The sequence below is a fragment of the Emys orbicularis genome, chromosome 1 (assembly GCF_028017835.1).
Source record: "Emys orbicularis isolate rEmyOrb1 chromosome 1, rEmyOrb1.hap1, whole genome shotgun sequence".
NCBI classification, from domain to species: Eukaryota; Metazoa; Chordata; order Testudines; family Emydidae; genus Emys; species Emys orbicularis.
Window position 1 is genome coordinate 99,866,066 of NC_088683.1, and position 21,428 is coordinate 99,887,493.

At 48.5% G+C, this 21,428-nt stretch overlaps 1 protein-coding gene across 3 annotated transcripts; it reads left to right on the forward strand.

Moving 5' to 3' along the window:
- Positions 1 to 2,263: 2,263 nt before the first annotated feature.
- On the forward strand, positions 2,264 to 15,209 carry TXN2 (thioredoxin 2). Of its 3 annotated transcripts, none has more exons than XM_065413616.1 (4): positions 2,264 to 2,298; positions 3,053 to 3,321; positions 8,348 to 8,471; positions 14,551 to 15,209. In XM_065413616.1, the coding sequence occupies exons 2-4, from the start codon at positions 3,053 to 3,055 to the stop codon at positions 14,665 to 14,667; spliced, it is 510 nt and encodes a 169-aa protein (XP_065269688.1). In that variant the 5' UTR covers positions 2,264 to 2,298; the 3' UTR covers positions 14,668 to 15,209. The 3 variants fall into 3 exon arrangements, with proteins under 3 accessions (XP_065269688.1, XP_065269680.1, XP_065269671.1); XM_065413608.1 differs by lacking the exon at positions 2,264 to 2,298 and adding an exon at positions 2,311 to 2,351; XM_065413599.1 differs by lacking the exon at positions 2,264 to 2,298 and having other exon boundaries at positions 3,008 to 3,321.
- Positions 15,210 to 21,428: the final 6,219 nt, after the last annotated feature.

Sequence of the window (21,428 nt, forward strand, 5' to 3'; positions counted from 1 at the left end):
ATGGATTTGGGCTCACTGCACAAAACTGGGATCACTTTGCTTTGTTACTACCCCAGCTTGTACCCACTGTAAAGCAGTGGGCAACAAAAACAATAGGTTAGGACAGTTCTTGCCATCTGTCAGGTGAATAAACAGGGATAGATGAAGGTGCCACAATTAGCAAGGTTTTATTTGTGGTAATGACTATCATTGGCTTGAAATTTTTTGCCTTTTTGCACCTTGTAGCAGAAGTCACTGCAGGTGGCAGCCTCAGTGTACAGTGATGTAGTAAGCTAAGGGTTGGCTTATTAGTCTGTTGGCACAAAGACAATAGGCAGGATAATAATCATCTGATATTTACATCATCCTTAATTTTCTTTTGAGCCTGTAGTGGAGTGGCTCCCCCACTCCAGCAGAAAAATGGTTGTCAGCCCTGGGAGAAGGTTGTGGCTGAGAGCTGCTAAGCTTGGCTGACTGGGGAAGCAGCTGCAGCTGGCCTATGCCCCATCCAGGCCATGGCCTGTATAAAAAGGCTGTGAGCCAGAGGCCCAAAAGAAGTTTCTCTCTCTCTCTCTCCAGGCTGGGCAAGAGCAGGGCCTGGCTGCCTGCAGAAAGGGTACTGGGAGTGAAGTAGGGCTGGGGCGAGCCAGAGGAGCAGGGGAGCTCCAGGCTGGCAACTCCCCAGGTTGCAGGGCCTGCTCCAAGGCCCATAGAGGTACTGGGAGGCAGAGGAAGGCAGTAGGTCCAAACCCCCTTGCCTATGATGAGTGGCTTTTACACTGCAGTCTGCCCCAGGGAGTGGGGGCTTGATGATAACTGGCAGTAGCCCAGACTGAGGCAAGGTGGGGATTAGAGTGTGGGGGTTTCCCAGAGAGGGCAGACCCATAGAGACTGGTGGGGGTATTGCCAGGGGGCAGCCCCAGGGTAAAGGGGCACTGGGGTCCAGGAGGGACACGGGGGCCAGTGGCAAGCAGGACACTGGCCTGCAAAGGGCACTCCAGAGCTAGAAACAGAGCTAATTCCCAGGAACCAGCAGGAGGCGCCGCGCCTGTGAGTCATCGCCCCGCTACAGAGCTGATCTGAAACACACTGGCCATTCTACACTTGTGATGCTGCACACCACCGTGGTGGGGTACTAGGTTCTGTATTGACACATAAGGAAGAATGACACTTTTGGGTTACCAACATCATTTAGCGTGGGTTTCTATGGAGGTTTTGTTTTTCTTAAACCTCCATCTCCTGAACTCAAGAGTCTGCATCAGAATTGCAGCATACTTTTTAGTCAGTGAAAGTCATAGTTGTGAAGCAAAGCTTGAAAACAAGGCTCAGAAACACAAAGGGAAATAAAAAGAATCCAATATATATTGAAAAACAAAAAACTTGGGATTGTTAAGCAACTCTTATTATTTTTAGGACCTGACTCATGATTTTGAAGCACTTGAATTTGACAATCTATGTTTGTACATCTAGCACAATGGGGTCCCCGGCCTGACTGATGCATCCAGGCCCACATTTCTAGGTCTAAATATTAAAGGAGGAGCAGGGTGAATTAAGCAACAGCAGCAATGCATCTGCTCCTCTTTAAGCTGTTTAGTCGTAGTGACCAGGGACCATTTGTCAAAAGCCTCCTGGATTCACTGACCCATCGCTCTGAGCTGGTTTGCACTGGCCTCAGGGGGGCACAGTGTAAGGTGACCAGACGTCCTGATTTTATAGGGACAGTGCTGATATCTTGGTCTCATGTAGGCGTCTGTGTTACCTCCCACCCCCCGTCCTGATTTTTCACACTTGCTGCCTGGTCAGCCCAGCAAGGTGTCACATGGCCAGGTCCACCCCAGGGCAGGGTGTGCGCTGTGAGGCCGGGCAGGGGGCACAAGCTGCGCTCTCCCCCCTCCCCTTCCGTGCAAGGTCTGCGCGCAGCGGCTGCAGCCTGCGCGCGCCCTATGCTCACGGGGTGGGGGTGAGGGAGGCACTGCCGAGCTCGGCAGTTCATGGGCGCAGCTGGTGGAGGAGGGTAGAGGGGTCATGCTATTGAACAGCCCTTCTCAGCAGCCAATCAGCACCCAGGAGCCCACCAAGGATTCTGAAGATAGCCAACCAAAGCCTAGAACTACGCGCAGGGTCCTGAAGGACATCTTCGCCAGCCAATCATCTTCCAGACCTAGAAAACAGCGGCCCGAAGTTGCTGTTCAAGGGCCAATCAGCGGGAAGCCGTGAAAAAATCCATTTCCCCAGCCAATCCGTTTTTCAGGGTCGTCCTCCGCCACCCCAGCCAATCAGCTCTCCGGCAGCGTCTGCGTCACCTCCGCTGCCGGGAAGGTGAGTGGGGGGAACCCGGGGACAGCGCTTTGCCGCCGGGCCCAGCGTGCGGGGTGACTGCGCCGGCCGCCTGAGGGGCGGGGGACACGGGGGGTAGCGGGGAGTGAAGGGCTGGCACGGTGGGGGAGGGGGAGCGCGGAGCAGGGCTGGTACGGTGGAGGAGGGGAGCAGGGCTGGCACGATGGGGGAGGGGGAGCGCGGAGCACGGGGGCAGGGCTGGCATGGTGGGGGAGGGGGAGCGCGGAGCACGGGGGTAGGGCTGGCATGGTGGGGGAGGGGGAGCGCGGAGCACGGGGGCAGGGCTGGCATGGTGGGGGAGGGGGAGCGCGGAGCACGGGGGCAGGGCTGGCATGGTGGGGGAGGGGGAGCGCGGAGCACGGGGGTAGGGCTGGCATGGTGGGGGAGGGGAGCAGGGCTGGCACGGTGGGGAAGGGGGAGCGCGGAGCACGGGGGCAGGGCTGGCATTGGGGGGGGAAGGGGCTGTTATGGTAGGGGGCTGTGGATAAGAGGGAGGAGCACTGGGAGGCTAGCATGGCACAGATGGGGTGGCAGGGCATGGAGAAGGAGCACTTGTGGGGAGGGATGGCATGGAGGGGCATTGGCTGAGCTGTAGGAAGCAGGAGGGAAGCAGCAGTGGAATTGCTGGAGCTGGAGAGCTGTTCAGAAGCATAATATCCAGAAATATTCCTTCTCTGCTCTCCTTTACTCTATGGCATGGGCTGATCCAAAATGCCTTTTCCCCTTCATTATACAGATGGCCCAGAGGCTCGTGCTGAGGAGGTTTCTATCCATCTCCCCCCAAAAGCTCTCTGTGCCACTTGTGTCGATCCTCTCCAAGGTGTCGGCAGCACCATGCTACCCTAGATCACTTGTCCCTCTTACCCAGATCACTGTGCCTGCTTCCATTAGGACGTTTTCTACCACACCTGTCTGCAGGGCCACCTTTAACATCCAGGATGGGTCTGACTTCCAGGACAGAGTTGTGAACAGCCAAAAGCCGGTGGTGGTAGATTTTCATGCACAGTGAGTATTGCAGAAGTGGGCAAACTACAACCTGCAGGCCACATCCGGCCTGCGGGACCATCCTGCCCAGCCCCCGAGCTCCTGGCCCAGAAGGCTAGCCCCCGGCCCCTCCCCTGCTGTCCCCCCTCCCCTGCTGTCCCCCCTCCCCTGCAGCCTCAGCTCGCTCGCGCCACCACCGGGTGCAATGCTCTGGGCAGCGGGGCTGTGAGCTCGTGGGGCAGCACAGCTGCAGAGCCCGGCCTGACCGGGTGCTCTGAGCTGCGTGGTGGCAGCGGCATGGCCCAGCTCCAGCGCTGCCAGCCACCAGTGCTCCAGGCAGCACGGAGCGGGGGGGGGAGGTTGGATAGAGGGCAGGGGAGTTCGGCGTGGTGGTCAGGGGCCAGGGATGTGGATAGGGGGCGGGGTGGTCGGGGGGGAACGGGGTTGAATGGGGCAGGGGTCCCGGGAGGGGGCAGTCAGGAAGGAGGGGGAGTTGGATGGGGTGGCAGGGGGCAGTCAAGGGCAGGGGTTCCGGGGGCAGTAAGGGTACAGGGAGAAGGGGTGGTTGGATGGGGCAGGGGTCCCGGGGAGGGCCATCAGGAATGAGAGGAGGGGTTGGACCTGGCCTCATATAGAACTACACTTACTCAAGTTTGCTGGTATAGCTATACCAGCAAACCCTCTTAGTGGAGAGACAGCTTCTATCTCCACAAAAGCACTTTTGTCAGTATAGTTCATACCGGTTCCTAGAACAGAATAAGCCTTGCCAGCAAAAGGTTACTGTGTGCCCCTCGTTTTCCTCCCCCAGCTCTCTGTTCCCATTTCCCTACATGGCAGACACTCTGTATGGCCCCTTTTCTCCATTTTCCCCCATTCTTCCCTCCACCCATTCCAAAGCATTCCACAGCCTCCCCCTCAGCAGGGGTTTTGTGTGCCCCCCATCACTCTCTTATCTATCCTGCAATATCCCATTCTCCCCCTATGGCAAGAATTCTATGTGGACCCTCATTACCCCATGCTCCCTATTCCCACCCAAACTAGGGGTTCTCTGTGTCTCCCTTTCTCCCTCCCCACATACCAGGGTCCCCCACTCTCCTCCCCCACCATGCCAGAGGCTGTGTGCACAGCCCTATTTCCTCCACCGTTATTTTTCTTTCTGGGAGAGAAGTCATTCAGGATGTCAATGTGTTAAATTCTATTGGGAGAATGAGCAGAGATGAGACAGGGTATGTTATGCTGGAAGACATTAATGCCTACCATCAACCAGTTCTTTTGAGCTGTAGATAATTGCAGAAGTGGTTGTGACTGGGCTAAAGAGCTGACAGGGCTTCATGTGTCCCCCACATTGCCCCTTTTGGTTTTCTGATTTTTTTTTTTGTTTTTTACCCCAAAATCAATAGGGTTCTGGCCATTGATGTTTAGAACGTCCCCTGGAGTTTTGGAATTGATCAAATGCAGCGTTCAGAAGCTATTGTGTGACACAGAGAACTAAACTTTGTCTATGCTTAAAAGTTATATCAGCATAGCTGCATTGCTCATGGGACTGGAAAAGCCACACCCCTGACTGACACACCTAAGCTGACAGAACCTCCAGTGTAAAGGCAGCTACGTTGAAGGAAGAGTTTCTCTGTTAACATAGCTATTGTCCTATTGTCAGGAGGTTGTGTTCCTACACCACCAGAAAATCTTCTGTCATGTAGGCTGCCTCTGCACTAGGGATTGTGCTGGCATCGGCTCTGTAGTGCAGACATAGCGAAATACTCTTGAGTTTAGTATAAGGTTTTAGCAAGTTTGGTCAACAATACAGAATGCTATACAAAACGTAACGCTTATGGTATTTCACTGAGATGTTAACACAGATTGTGTAATTGTCATGGATCCATGGGATCTGTGCTATGCCCCAGCTTTAAACAATCCCTTGCAGCCAGAGATGACATATACCAGCTGATTGGGGGGGGGGGGAGAGAAAGACACAGTTTGGCTGCCCCAGAACAGCTTGAGTCATGACACCCCACCAGGCAGGTGTCCTCCCTCCCTCCCCCCCAACCTCAGCGGCCTCTCCCTGCAGCTCGCAGCTGTTGCTCCTGCCTCTCCCCACAGGGCTCAGCTCACTGGCTCCCCCAGCAGCTGCCGGACAGGGAGGGGGTCCAGCCATCCCATGTGACGGAGCAGGGCTGGCAACCCCTGGCAGAAATATGGGGAGGCACATGATCCTGCATTGTTTTCTCTCTTCCCCCCCCTCCCCCCCACAGGAACCTTGTCAGTGTGCCAGATCCCTAAGGGGGCCCATTCTTCCTTAAAGGTCGGCCACACAGCTTCAGCGTCTCCAAAACTGAGTGTCTGGGCTCTTGAGTTCTACTCAGCAAGTCCAACTTAGATAACTCCTTATCAGAGCCATTTCCTGTCTTCCAGGACCAGTGCACCTCAGCAAGTATTTGCAGTGACACCAAACAGAGTAGGGTTTATTGGTCAAATGTAACACAGCACTGGAAAGTCCTTAAGTTAGCATAGAGACTTAAAGGTTAAGACATAATCCATACTGGCCAAGCCAGTGCAATCAGCCAGCAAAGCAGCCGTGGAATCCGTTTCCACTCTCTCCATGTTTTTGTCTCTTTGTCTGTCAGTCCCATGTCTCTCCAAAGACCAGCTTGTATCTTAGCATCTTCTCATCTCTTGGTCCATTGTCTTCCTCTTGCTGAGTTCACATGTTCCACCTGCCGGAGTTTTGTGTGGAGTTCTCTGTGGATCACTGTCAATTGTTCAGTTGTTGGGATTCCCATAGTCTTTCTGGATCCTCCAATGATATGGGTCAGTCCCTTCAAGGACCCATTCATACTGCCCCAGACAGTTAGGTGACCCAACACCTCATATCTCCTGCTCTACACCTATAGGGTGGCAATCCCTAGTCAAGTAAGTCACTGCCATGCATATCATTCATAAGAATATTACAGAAGATTCCCACTTCATCACAGTAACAGAATGAACAAGCATAAGAACCCTGGTCTTAGTAAGCCTTTTATTTACTTAATATTATTTTGGCTTCCACCTTTTTCAGCCCACAGTCTGACAGCGACAGAATCTATTTTATTGCTACATTTTACTGCCCTACAGTTCAGCTCTCTCCCATTATGGCTCATGAGGTTCTCTCCTTACTGTGTCATAAGGATAGTTGCTAGCATTAAATGTGCTGCACAAACTTGTTATGTTTTCTTTATTGACATTTAGGCCCAAACAGACAACTAGAACAAATTGCTGCATTAAAGCTGTGTATTACAAGTGATCTGTGTCCTCCAAATTAATCTCCATGCAATTTTTAAATCATTCCCAAATACTCCTCTTGTTACCTTCATGTTTTCTTTAGCAGCTACTAGTTCCCGGGTGACCAGAAGTAGTTGCTGAGAAGTTCATAGCTTCATCTATAATCAAATTAGATAATGTCTGTCCCATTTTTTTTGAATGCTGTTTACACTGGGGAAAGACTTTCACCAGTAGCAATGAGTTGTTAGCAAAAGCCTTTGCAAATACCATCAGCAGTTGGCATTGATAAAGATTTTGCCATTGACTAACAACGAAAATATTCCAAGATTTTATCTGCTAAATTATAGTAATAGTAATTTTCTGTCTCATTTGTGTCTGGTGGCACCTAGTGCCCCCAAGCAACATAAAGGCCCCCTTTGTGCTTGGTTCTGTACAAATACAGAGCATAGAGTCTGGAAAACTCTCAATCTAAATGGACAAGAGCAACAGACTGAAATAGAAACTAATGATGACTGGGGCCATGAGAAGGAGGATCAACTTGTATGTCTGCAGGTAGAGAGACCAAGAGCTATTGGGAGTAGCATAGGGAGCAAAATCAGCTGTGGTTTCAATCTAAAACATGATGTAAGGGTTTGGGAATTTATTCTTCTTTTCTTTGTAAGGATAGGTGGGGTTGAGATCAATGTAAGTGGGGCAGTATGACTTCAAGTGCAGTTAGAGGAAGAACTCAGCACTTTGATTAGCACCAATGCCTTCCATTCAAACTCTTCCTAATACCAGAGTTTGGTACAGGTAGTGTCTGTTGTTGTTTTTTTTTCGTTTTTAAATAGATACAGCCTCTCCGTGACAGTGATTTTGCTGTGGAAGAGAGCCCTTAGGTAAACACAGCAATCACTTTGGAGACTGAGGTGTTTCAAGAGTAATGGGCTAACACTGAATAGCAGCCTCTTCCCACCCTCCCCTGATTTAATAATGCCTTTCTTATGGAAGCCTCTCTCTAAACTGTGTTGCAATCCAGGCTTGGTGTATGCTTAAAAGTTCCATTGGCATAGCTGCGTTGGTCAGGGGTATCAAAAACCCACACCCCTGACTGGCATAGCTTTGCTGACAAAATCCCCAGTGTAGATGCAGCTATGTCAACAGAAGCGGGCTTTTGTTGGCATAGCTGATGTCATTCAGGGAGATGGTGTTCCTACACCGGGAGAAAAACTCCTTTTCTCAGGCCTGGTCTACACCTGACACTTAGGTTGACCTAGCTACATCATTCAGGGCTGTGAAAACTGTCACCCCTGTGCAGCATAGTTAAGTCGACCTAACCCCCACTGTAAGACACGGCTAGTTTGATGGAAGAATTCGTCCATCGACCTAGCTACTGCCTCTGAAAGATGGATTATCTACGTTGGCAGAAAACCCCCTTCTGTCCATGTTGGAAGCATCTATGCTACAGCAGCAACACTATACCTGTGCCGCTGTAGTGTAGACATACCCTCAGTGTAGGCTGTGTCTATGCTAAGGGGCTATGCCAGCATAGGCTCCATAGTGTAGACAGTCTCAGAATCTGTGTTACTTTCGGACTGTGATTCTGAGTCTAACAATTGCAAAAGTGGTTGGTTAATGTTCACCCTTGGTGTTTAAATTGTGGTAATTTCCCATAGTGTAAAGGTCAGTGTAAGGAGGAGGGGTTAGGTGGTGATCAGGTTGCCTCTGAAATACCATGAATGGTGTGAATCCAAACTGTGGCTGCCCGGCAGTTCCTTGTGTAACGCCTGCTTTTTTTCTCCCCTGTGAGGTGGTGCGGCCCCTGCAAGATCTTGGGCCCCAGGTTAGAGAAGATGGTGGCCAAGCAGCAGGGGAAGGTATTGATGGCGAAAGTGGACATTGATGATCACACAGACCTGGCCATTGAATATAAGGTATGGGCCAGGAGCAGGAGGACTTTGTTCCAGCGGTGGCTAGGAGGGGGCACGAGGGTATCTTTATAATAAGGAAAGGCTTGTCAGTAGGGCTGTCAATTAATCGCAGTTACCTCACGCGATTAACTCAAAAAAATGAATCGTGATTAAAAAAATTAATCACAGGTTTAATCGCACTGTTAAACAATAGAATACCAATTGAAATTTATTAAATATTTTGGATTTTTTTCTACATTTTCCTATATATTGTAGTCTGTGTTATAATTGAAATCAAAGTGTATATTATTTTTGATTACCAATATTTCCACTGTAAAAATGATAAAAGAAATAGTATTTTTCAATTCACCTCATACAAGTACTGTAGTGCAATCTTTGTCGTGAAAGTGCAACTTACAAATGTAGATTTTTTTTTTTTGTTACATAACTGCACTAAAAAAACAAAAAATGTAAAACCTCAGAGCCTACAAGTCCACTCAGTTCTACTTCTTGTTCAGCCAGTCACTAAGACAAACTTTTGTAGCCAGCATTGCAAGGTATTTATGTGCCAGATATGCTAAACGTTCATATTCCCCTTTATGCTTCGGCCACCATTCCAGAGGACACACTTCCATGCTGATGATGCTCGTTTAAAAAAAAAAAATGCATTAATTAAATTTGTAACTGAACTCCTTGGGGGAGAATTGTATGTCCCCTGCTATGTTTTACCAGCATTCTGCCATATATTTCATGTTCTAGCAATCTCGGATGGTGACCCAGCACATGTTGTTCATTTTGAGAACACTTTTCACTGCAGATTTGACAAAACGCAAAAAAGGTACCAATGCAAGATTTCTAAAGATAGCTACAGCACTCGACCCAAGGTTTAAGAATCTGAAGTGCCTTCCAAAATCTGAGAGGGACGAGGTGTGGAGCATGCTTTCAGAAATCTTAAAAGAGCAACACTCTGATGTGGAAACTACAGAACCCAAACCACCAAAAAAGAAAACCAACCTTCTGCTGGTGGCATATGACTCAGATAACGAAAATGAGCATGTGTCGGTCCGCACTGCTTTGGATTGTTATCGAGCAGAACCCGTCATCAGCATGGACGCGTGTCCCCTGGAATTGGTGGTTGAAGCATTAAGGACATATGAATCTTTAGTGCATCTGGCACATAAATATCTTGAGACACCAGCTACAACAGCCCCATGAGAACGCCTGTTCTCACTTTCAGGTGATATTGTAAACAAGAGGCAGGCAGCAGTGTCTCCTGCAAATGTAAATAAACTTGTTTGAGTGATTGGCTGAAAAAGAAGTAGGACTGAGTGGATTTGCAGGCTCTAAAATTTTACATTGTTTTATTTTCTAATGCAGTTTTTTTGTATATAATTCTACATTTGTAAGTTCAACTTTCATGATAGAGAATGCACTACAGTACTTGTATAAGGTGAATCGAAAAATACTATCTTTTATTTTTTTTCAGTGCAAATACTTGTAATGAAAAATAAATACAAAGTGAGCACTATACACTTTGTATTCTGTGTTGTAGGGACCTGGTGTCTCCCCTTCCCAGTACCTAGTGGACAAAGAACACTGCTGCTGTATTCTACAATAAGACCCTGCAGCAAAAGGATTAATATTCACTCTCCCCTTGGAGAGGAGAGCTGTGCTCCTTCCCCTTAGGGATTAACACCGGGGCAGGCAAACTTTTTGGCCTGAGGGCCGCATTGGGTTTTGTAAATTGTATGGGGAGCCGGTTAGGGTAGGGGGGTCATGGCCCGGGCCCCACCTCCTATCTGCCCACCCCCCAGGACTCCTGCTCCATCCAACCCTGATGGCCCCGGAGAGAGGTTGTGATTGCTTAAACAGTGCAATGAAGTATTTGAAGCCAAGAGATGTACACCAGGCACTGGGTAAGGATTGTTCTGTCCACAGATAAGAGATTAGGGATCAAATAGGTTAATCATTATTGTTCCAAGCCTTGCTATAGTAACTGGTAGCACTTCTGCTACAATTATAGCAGAGCAATCCCAGGCAACTGGAAAACCAGTATTTAAAGGCACTAGGAAAAAGGCTGAAAATTACAGCGCTGTAAGTGTTGTTCCTCTAAGGGAAGTTTGAGGGATGAGAATTGTTCAGTTTAATGGGGATTTAGCCCAGGGAAATCTTGTCAAACAAACTGGATAACTGAAATGATCATTTTAGATTTGCAAATAACCCCGTCGGGGAGGATGTAAGCAGTATTCATGCTGTAGTCAAGGGCTGGATTATAGGGCCTCTTCCTGAGCCTTAAATGTAGACACAGGCAAACTCTGTTAAATTCCCATTCTGCAGAAAGTGCTGGGGATCCTGGGTCCCTGGTGGACCTGCACCCTGTGCTGTCCAGATGATACACCTCTACTTTTGTTAGTGCTTCAGACTCCTCGCTGGGCAGCAGTGGGACCATGGTGAAATGGAAATGCTACGGGGAGTTTTGTTCTGATCCTTACAGTTTCTGGCTTGCTTTTTTGAGGAGGACATTTGGTTCTTGGTTTGTGTTGTCCTGAGCTCAGGGTTAGAGTAGCTTCGTTTTGCTCCTCCCTCTGAAGAGTTGCTAACCAAGGCAGTGAGAGTGCAAAAGCTGGAGGGGATGGCCAGAGTGGCTCCATGCTGTTGTAGGTCCGCACAAAAGAAGAGGAGGCTATGGTGTTTAGAGTAGGGGGTCAGGAATCCACCTACACTGGAGCAGGAAATCTGAACTACCCTGCTAGCAGCATCGTCTTCTAGCAACAGGAACCGAGGGCCCTTCCACCTAGGATCCAGGATCTCAAATTGTTCTCTGCTTGTGTCCTGGGATTTTCAAGGCCCTTTTCTCACTCCCGCAATTCCCCTGCTAGCTGCCAGGAAACCAGCTTCCTCCCACGTTTCTCCCTCCCCTCCACACGCAGACCCTGGCCGACTGCCCAGCCTGAGATTGCACAACTTCCTCTCTGCGGTGGATTCTTTGGGGGGGCAGGGGATGGAGAGAGACCCCCTCGGAGAGCTTTGGAATGCCTGAGCATTCCTTCACATGGGTCTCTGCCTGCCCTTGGCTCCAGGCTGTCCCAGCAGAGCACGCGTCCCAGAAGCATTTCCTGCTAGAAACCTTGCAGATCCAGTTCTGCACAAGACAAGAATTCGTTCTCCTACAATTCTCAGTCCCTTCTCATCCAACACCCACTTTTCAGGAGGTCTCCCCCCACTGTCACTTCCCTTCTTAACCACAAGGGCAAAGAGAGGGGAGTACTTTGGCTTTGTTCTGCTCTGTGTGGGATTCTCTCAGCTTCAGTTGCATTGGCTTGTTGCCAGCATGCATTTTAATCCTATCTGGGAAATCGCAGTCCCTTCTCCCATGCTGCTGCTGGTCAATGCGTAGACTGGCTGGTGTGGTAGTTTTGGAAAGATAGCAGTGGGATTCCTTTGGCTGGAGACATCTCAGCAGTAGTAGCTTGTTCCTTTCTGGAGTTCCCCGCATTGTTCCTAAACTTACTGGTGAAATCCTCACCTCTTCTCTGGCCTCTCTATGCTGCATAAAAGTACAGGAGTGGCGTAAATGGGCCCTAACAGGCCTGGTTCTGTCTGCGGGAGATTTCCGCTGGTGCAGGCAGTGCAGAACCCAAGGTGTTCCTGACAAACCCTGGCATGGGGCTGCCCATAGGACATCCTGGGATGCTTAAAAGTTAGCTTAAAAAAGTCCCATGGGACTGTCTATGCTGGGGGCCACTCCGCCCCCCTGGAGCAGTTCAGCATCTGGAAGCACAGAGTAGCTGAAAGCCACTATAGCTGTCCCCTTCCTCCGCCTGAGCGCGTGTGTGTGTGGGAGGAGATGGAGGGCTCAGCCACAGGTGCACGTGAGGTTCATGCTGGCCCACGCACACAGGCTTGTAACTCAGCATTAAGTTAATGCTCCTCAACTCTGGAGGCGGCTGCTGTTCCGCACTTGGACCAGTGCTTGCTTTCATCATGTGACCTTTAAAGCAGATGGTTGGTTACCCAAACTCATCTATAAAATAGCCTCACGTGTAACTCCACTTGCTGTTTAATCTACATTAGAGGCATGGGGAAGATATCCCTGAAAAATAACAACCACGTTGCCCCAGGAGGGCATAATTAAGGCGAGCTCAGTGCTTCCTCGTTATATCCTTTCTTCCTGAAAAAGAAAAAAATTCACACACAGGCACATCAGCTGCACCATATGTGCAGTGAGCAGCTTTCCAGGGCTACACTGCACTTCTGCAACTAGTCACTAGGGGGTGCTAAAGAACACAGATTAAACAGGCATTGGGCAAGTGGCAGGAGGAGCCCCAGTGCCTGAATTATCTAAAACTGGTCTGTATAAAGCTCTGGAGGATATTCGTAGGGAACAGTTCTGGATGGGCGAGGGGAGGGACAGGGTGAACAAAACCTCTTTCATGTCAAACTGCTGGTGAGAGAGGAGCCATATCTCTAAGGGATTTCCTGTGGGGAGGATTTGTGTGGGTGGCAGATCCCTGATGGCAGCAAGAGACAGTGCAGCTGGGAATGTACTCGCTGAGTGGATGCATTCCCAGGATGCATTCCTACAAGATAAGGATGGGACACATTCCAGGAGATAAGCGCTATACAGATATGGGCCATGAAGTAGCAGGAGGCATGTGCCTGGCTGTTCTAAAATACTACCAAATTCTTTCCCTTGCCATTCCATGCTGGTCTGAGTCTCGTTACGCCTTCCCCAAAAGATGGCCACAAGGTTTCTTCATCCCCCCCCACCGAGTCCCCGGGGAGTTTGCTTTGATCCTGAGTGCCATCCTTTGCACTGTTACTTCCTTAGTTTTGAACAAAGCTTGCAGGGGATCGGCTGAGAGAGTAACACCCAAAGCACTGTAGCTGGCTGCCAGCTCAGTTTGAGGGCTTTCCTTCCCCTACCTAATCATCAAGGCTCAGCAGGTGGTGGTCTCTGACCGTGCTGTCAGTGAAGCCATGAGCAGGGAGAAGCAAAGAGATGGATTTGGGGGGGAAGGGGGAGGAGGCGGGACAGTCTAGAGCTAACATAAGAATATTTCTCCAAGAGTGGAGGAGGACAAGGAATCCTTTCCTACCTGGGGAAAGGTGCAGTTCCACTCTGGTCCACATTGAATTGTGGGGAACAACCACCCACTGTAAAATATATTTTAAAAGTGCCCTATAAAGTATTTCTAAACCATTGGGTTTGCTCCCTCCTGCACTGCCTTGTGATGAGATAAAGGGGGGGGGGGGAAGAGGTTACTATTTTTATTTGGGGGGAAAATGGGTATTTTGTCTGCATTTTTAATCTTGGGTCTTGTCTAAACTACAAAAGCTGCATGGATTGATTTTTAGTTAAGTCAGGACATAGATAAGGATTGAAAACATGAGCAGCATCGATGCCTTCCATGGTTTTGCTGGAGGATGTCTCGGACATTGTTCGTTGTTAGCTTTTACCCCTTAATTAAAGGGCTGAGCAGGTTCTCCACCTGCCCTAGGGTCTTCTAAACCAGGGGTTCTCAACCTTTTTCTTTCTGAGTCCCCTCCCCAACGTGCTATTAAAAACTTCAGGGCCCACCTGTGCCACAACACCTGTTTTCTACATTTAAAAGCCAGGGCTGGCGTTAGGGGGTAGCCAGCAGGGCAATCGCCCAGGGCCCCACGCCACAGGGGGCCCCACAAAGCTAAGCTGCTCAGGCTTCTGCTTCAGCCCCAAGTGACAAGCTCAGGTCCCTGGGCTTCAGCCCTGCACAGCAGGGTTTAGGCTTTCTGCCCTGGGCCCCAGTGAGTCTAATATTGGTTCTGCTTGGTGGACCCCCTGAAACCTGTTTGCAACCCCCCCAGGTGGCCCCGGACCCCTGATTGAGAACCACTGTTCTAGACCAGAGAGGCCCTGAATTTCTAATGTCAAAAGCAAGCAGGAAAAATAAAACCCTGAAAACTTTTCAGTCCTTTATGAATTATACAGAAGGGCCCAAGCCTTTTCTTTTTTTATTTTTATTTTTTTTGCTTTGCAGGTCATCCTTCAAAGCCATTGTGCAGCTGGGCTCCTTCCAGCATAGCTTATTGTGTGTCTGTTTGCGCCCTCTCTGCCTTCCAGGTCTCAGCTGTGCCGACTGTGCTGGCTATGAAGAACGGAGATGTTGTGGATAAGTTTGTGGGGATAAAGGATGAGGATCAGCTGGAGGCCTTCCTTAAGAAACTCATTGGAGCCTGAACAAGAGAAACCTGCACCCAGGCCTCTGGATTTGGTCATGTTGCGTGTTCTCTTGCCAGGAGAGGCGTGAAGCAAAACTGAACTGCCTTGTAGAACCTGTGCCCTTTTTTGTGTGTGGGTGTGGCTCACCTTCTTCTCTTGGGCAGCAGTAGTCCTGAGCAATTCTGAGGGTGGGAGAAGCTGGAATTGGGCTTCCAACTGTCTGCAAAGAACTGGCAGTGGGGAAAGCAGGACGACTGCTGAATTAGAGGTGTGTTTATCAGTGTCTGTCCTATCCAGACCCAGAGCAATGGGTGGTTACTCTCTGCAGGATGTGGACACATATTTGCTCTGGGTGGGTTTGTTAAAATCGGGGATTGCTCTGCTTCATCCATGATACCTGCATCCTTGTCCTCCTGTTGCTGGGACAAGTATGAATCCTCTGTGGCTCCTTGAGCCTATGCCACACTCTCCCCTGCTGCTGATTTATGAAGAGAAACATTTTTTTGTTTTTGGGGTGGGGGTGGGGGGGGGGGGTTGTAGGTCTGTAATAAAGAGAACTTTATTAATCACTTCTGTGTAATTCTGTAGAAAAACCCCATCTCTGAAATTGTGGGGCAACTCTCACCTGCCCACCAAGGAGGGAGGAATCGTAAGGGGTGCTGCTACTGTGATAGCTGAGCATAGATAAGGGGGCTCCCCAGGTGGAAACAGTGGGGCAGGAGTGCAGGGTGGGATTTAAGAATGTTGGGAGTGTCTCATCAGGATTAAAACTTAATGCACTTGCTTGTTTTAATACCATTATTTCTGTGCAGCTCCCAGCACAGCTCCTCTGGCTCTATGGACTAGTCTGACTTGTTTCAGGTGCTGCTGGATTCTGAGACCCAGAAAGTTGATGCATATCCTGATTGAGGAGGAACATTGGATCCTCCCAGTAATGAACCACAGCTTGTTCTCACCCCTCCTCTACTCCCCGTCTCATGAGCAATCTGTGAGAGCTTCCACTCCTGTTTGCATAATTGAAGCTGTTCTTACCACTGAACTCTGGTTTAAGAGGCTGCAGAGATTAGGTGCTGAGAAAAAGGTTGGTGGTGTGGAGGGAAGCTGAGGGGTCTCTACCTTTGGACTTTAACTAGCCTGGCCTTTAAATTATGGTAGTGAGTTTATACATTCATAACTCTAGTTGAGTGCAGTTCCTCCCAGCTGCCTCTCCCCACCCTGCTTGCCCTTTCTGCTTGTTCCTTACACCTGCCTCCATCCTACCTGCTTAGCAGCAGCTGCTGCCACCTTCCCTAACCTCTCCCCTCAACTACTCCCATCCAACATGCCTTGGAACAACTGCACATTAGTGTCCTCAGGGTGAAACCCATTGCCACTGCCTGGCTTTTCCTTTATATCAGAGAGGCTTAATTTCAGTGCATTTATGCCACGCCCCTCAGAATACTATCAATATTTAATGCCTTTATATGTGTTTTGTTTCTGTTTGTCTTCAGTCTCCCTTACCCTGCCTTGGCTCTGAACTCCATCTTCTCCCAGCACTTACGTTATTACAGCCGGATAAGGCATTTTCCTCCAGCTGTGTCATTACAGTTTATAACCAGCAGTAAATTTTAAGGAGGGATGATCAAAGTCTGTAGGTGCTGGGCTGTAGCCACAATACTGCTGGCAGTTTTGTTCTTATCTCAAAGCTGGGCAACACTGGCTGGTCCACCACAGGAAGTGATACCAGTGGCCCAGTAGGGGGCACTCTTCGCTTTGGGCCAATGCTGAAGTAATGCTCTGCTGTGTTGCTCTATAGCTCTGCTGCTGGAGCTGACATCTTTTGAATGAGATTTAAAACAATTCTTGGCCAATTATGATCATTAAAGAGCCCCTGCCAACTTTTTGAAATGGAAGGGTTTTCATCCTGGCAATAGTGCCATGCCTCCTTAAATTCCCCTAGCAATTCACTACAGTATTTTCACTTCTAGTAAAGACTGTCCATTTGCCAGCATATGCAGGAAAAATGGGGGAGCAACATCATATGTTCCTACAATAGTTAACTTTCATGCCTTACCACCACCCTAGAACAGGAAAAAACAGACTTTAACAAAGTGTGACTTTGCATTGTGTGTATAGGAGACAGTATAAATTAGCTATTTTATCACTTCCTTCCAAGGGAAAAGTCTAGCTTGGGGTTTCTGTGGTATTCCAGTATCAAAGCACAGAGTTACTGGCAAACTTTAAGATGGGGGTATATGTACAATTGCTTCTGTAACATGAATGCTGAGTACCCAAGTATTTGATGTGCTCAGAGATTTCCCTCTTTAGCCATCCCTAAGAAACACCACTTTCAGTGGCGGGAAGAGGGTAGCGTTTTATGTGCATCTCATTCCCCTTTGAAGTCCCAAAATGCCTGGGCACACCTCTGACACAGTAGAAAAATAATGAAAGGGGCAGAGAAATGCAAGGATGTTTTAGGCAGCAGGGCCTGACCCCAAAGGTATTTAACTTCCATTGACATTGATGCAAGTTAGGAGCCTAAATACCTTTGAAGATCTGGGTCTAGGACTTTAATTTTAATCCCTTTTTTATTGTCTCTGTTACGTGCTAATAATAATCTCCCTACGTTGGTGTCATCAGGAAGGTTTGCACATGGTCTGATTCAGGGTGTTCTATGGCAGTTTTCACACACATTAAACATGATGGTCTGTTGCAATGGGGCTAATGCAAAAGGCTGTTCCACAGCACTAACAGCTTTCTCCATATCAGTGGTTCAAATGCTTCCCTTTGTTTCTATTGCAGCAGGGATACTGTGTTCTTCACTTCCTGTTTTGAAACATGCCGGGTGTTGCTCTGTTCTCTTAAACCTTTGCTGTGCTCTGTCTTACCAGTGGCTGCACCACAGTGGTGTGTGTATGTACTATAACTATACAGATATATTTAAAATACAGGAGTCATGGACTTTAAATTAAACCCTACATGAGTGTCTCTCTTTACATAAAATGTTTCTGTCCTTCCCTTCTTTAAACGCTGTCCCCTGGTCATCTTCCACCCCCTCTGGGCTCTGTGGGAGGCTGCAGGACAGGGAGATGTTTATCCTCTCAGCATTCCTGCCACCTAGTAATAACACTTAGTACTTTGTGGGTTACAAAGCAAAGGCTGAACAGAAGAGACCAACGCCATTTGCAAAACTCTGTGCGATCTGTCCTGTGATGTAGGTAAATAAATATTATCCCCATTTTACAGATTGGAAAACAGCTACTATTAGTCCAGATCTGGCCAGGACCTCAGCCTTTTACTAACCTTCCCTGGAAATTACTGTTCTAGCCTGTGGCCTGGGGCCTCCTGAAAGCTCACCTGCAGTTATGGTGTCCTGCCACAAGGAGCTGCTGTGTCTGGGAGTGTGACTCATTTCCCCCACATCTGCTGCTCCCTTGTGAGTTCAGAGGAGATGAATCAGAGTAGTAAGCAGTTGCCTCTGTCTTGTCATTCAATGCAGCTTCAGTAGTCAGGGTCATGGGAGCCAGGGGGACCCAATGGGATAGGAGGAGGGAAAGGCAGGTAGAATGGCAACACCAAAGAGGAAAGCCTCCAGCCCTCCCCTACACCTAGAGGAAATGAATGGTGGAAACGTGAGGCCTCCAGGAGGGGAGACAAGCCTGAAAATGTGCTTCTCCCCCCACACACACACACCCCAGAGAGCAAGAGTGCTGGAGAGAGGCCGCATGCATCCCTCCATCTCGCCTCGTTCTTGGGAAGAAATGCCCTTTAAGGATGCTGGGGAGGGAGCCAGGCCTGCCGTCCTTCCATGGAGATGCTGGAGTAAGGGAATAGCACTAGCAGCCCACTGGGCAGCTGCTTCCTATCTTCAGGTAGGAGGGAGTTTGGGAATTTGTCACAGGGGATTGTGGGGCTGCTCCTACAGCTTCAGATGAACATGTCAATTTCTAACTACTGAGCCAAACCTTCTGAGACCCTGATGATTAAGATATTTGTCATAAAACTAAATTAAAATGCATTAGTCTCTGCCCACAACCCTCTGGCAGCTCATGGCCCTCTGCTTTTATGGAGGAGTGTCCCTGGAGCTCTCTTTTAAACAGTAGTGACTATGGGGAAGCGCACAGCCATTTCTACCAGTGGGTAGAGCAGCTGCAGTTGATGGGAAAAGAAGAGGTGACCCCATCCTATTTGCCTCCTTTCTTGTGGGAAGATCCATCTCCTGCCAGCTCGTCTTCTGTGGGAGAACCGTACTCCCCTCCCGTACACCAGCTCCGTCTCCCCCAGGGAGAAGGACAGAGAAGGAATACATCAAACAAGGTTTTTGCATAAAACTTTTTTTTTTTTTTTTTTTAATCAACTTAACATTGTCTAAAATGCATCAGCACTTTCCAGGGACGATGCCCCCAGACTTCCTAGGCTTGTTTATATTACATCAACACAGATTCTCTGTCCTGCTGGACACAGAGATTGGAAAACTACTGATGTTCCCAAACCAGTTCTGCACAAGGAGCACAGGCAGCCTGATGGGGCCTCCTGGGGGGGGGGGACACACGACAGGAACTTCTTTTGGCTACATTTGTTCTCTTTCCCCTACTGCAGGGCAGGGCACTGCTGCTTCACCACTTAACACCCAGACCTGTGGTGACAAGAGAGTGGGTGAGCTCCCACTCTGGCTTTGATCAGCTTTAACCACTGGTTCAGAGCGCATGGCCCTGCACAGATAACTGGCTCCACAGTCCTGGCTAACAGGGCAGAGTCACTGTTCATGGAGTGTTATACGGCGCACATGCTGGAGCGTGTTTTCTAATGTTTATATAACTGTTGTTTCTTTTATCTGAATTTTTAAGCAAATTGCCAGAGCCCTTTCTGCTCATTAGGGCCGCTTCTTACGCCAAGTTTAATCTTTCAAAGTTTAGCCAGTGTTGAGTGATGCTGGAAAAGAAACAGTTGTAACAGTCCAACATATTTTTTTTATATAGTTGTGCAAAAATGGCTTTTTTTTCACCCTGCCATAACTCAGAAATGACTGAATAGTTTTGGCCCAAACTTTCCATCAATATTCACCTGTGAGGAGAAACCAAGCATAGCAAATTTCTGCCCATAAAATGAATGTTTTGGAAAATTTTGATCTGAAAAGAAGACGTATGTGTGTGGGGGGGATATAATGCAAACTACTTTGCAACCTTAACTATTACAAGCATGATCAGTGGCCGCTAGAATATATTTGTACAGTACTTTGAGTCCCCTTTGTCCTGAATGGGGCTATTACAAATCAAATAATTTCCTGGCTGGGCAATCTGTCCTGCAGCAACATTGTAACTTGGGTGTAGGGTGAGTGTTTCCAGCAAGGCAATGACAAACATGGGTGAAATATTCTCTGCAGGAGGCTAAGAGTGATTCAGGATTCCTACAGCAAAGCACCTCCTGCTGCTCGGAGCAAGATATCTGAAAAATGAGAACACACAGCATAAGAGGCTAGCACATCCTCCTCTCTGACAGCAAGAGCTCAGCTCTGCAGGGGACACAGGATTATCCACCATGTAAATCGTGCAGATAAAAAAAACACCCAGAAAAAAACATGCACAGTCCTTGTTGTCCTTCAACTCACTGATTGCCGGAAATTCCTCAGGTAGCTGCTGAGACGTGAGGGGTTATTGTTCTGCGTTATGATTTTTACAGTCTGGCCAGTGGCAGGAAACAACCAAATAAAATTTCCTGTTAATTCTGCTTTCTTCTTAGCAGGGCTTCAGTCACAGGTCTCAGGCCTAGCTGCAGTCTAGCGTTCGTGCTCTGCGCTGCCATGAAGGAGATCTAGAGTCATTTTCCAGGTCTGATCTCTTCCTCCCAAGGCCAGCAGGGGCTTGGCCTGCTGCACTGGGAAGGCCCGATAGCCTTGGGGTTAGGACTCAGCACTGCTATGCAGGCCGATTCAGGCTTTATTCCCAGTCCAGCTCTCCTTGGCAGGAGGTGGGAGTGCTGCACAGAGAGCATGCTGGGGGGAGGTGATTCTTCTCCAGCTGGGGAGGTTGTAGACTAATATTGATGAGGTCCTTGGCCAGAAGGATGTAGCCCTTTTGAGGGGGACCCTCAGAGCTCCATTAAAAAATACCCCAAACCCACTCAGCGGCAGGGAATTACGTGAGCGGCTGCCTGTATGTGTGTGACCTGGAAATCTCTTCTTGATGCCAACTGGCAGAGGACATGGGGTGCATAGAGTTTTACAGGGAACCCCTTGGTCAGTTATATACATACTAATTCACTAAAGGGTGGCATAGAGGTCTCTGCTGAGAGCCAGTAACACACTGGGCATCATAATCCCTGCAAAACGTATGTACGGATAGTATGTGAGGAGTTATGTACCTATACTAGAAATTATGTTCTTAAAGTCAGTGAGTTAAATCAGGTCACCAAGAGGTGACAAACGTCTTCCTTTCAGACAGGCAGGAGACGTTTATCTATCTGCCTAGTAATATCGAAACTGAGCAGTGTCTACTTCAGTGGTTCTCTATCAGTGGTACGTGTACCCCTGGGGGTACACAGAGGTCTTCCAGGGGGCATATCAACTCATCTAGATATTTGCCTAGTTTTATAACAGGCTATATAAAAAGCACTAGCGAAGTCAGTACGAACTAAAATTTCATACAATTACTTGTTTATACTGCTCTATATACTATACACTGAAATGTAAGTACAATAGTTATATTCCAATTGATTTGTTTTATAATGGTATGGTAAAAATGAAAGTGTAAGCAATTTTTCAGTAATAGTGGCTGTGACACTTTTGTATTTTTATGTCTGAT

Coding starts and splice junctions, on each gene's coding strand:
- TXN2 (XM_065413599.1), top strand. CDS start 3,008: ATGGCATGGGCTGATCCAAAATGCCTTTTCCCCTTCATTATACAGATG. Junction 3,322..8,347: donor GTGGTAGATTTTCATGCACA/GTGAGTATTGCA, acceptor CTCCCCTGTGAG/GTGGTGCGGCCCCTGCAAGA. Junction 8,472..14,550: donor ACCTGGCCATTGAATATAAG/GTATGGGCCAGG, acceptor TCTGCCTTCCAG/GTCTCAGCTGTGCCGACTGT.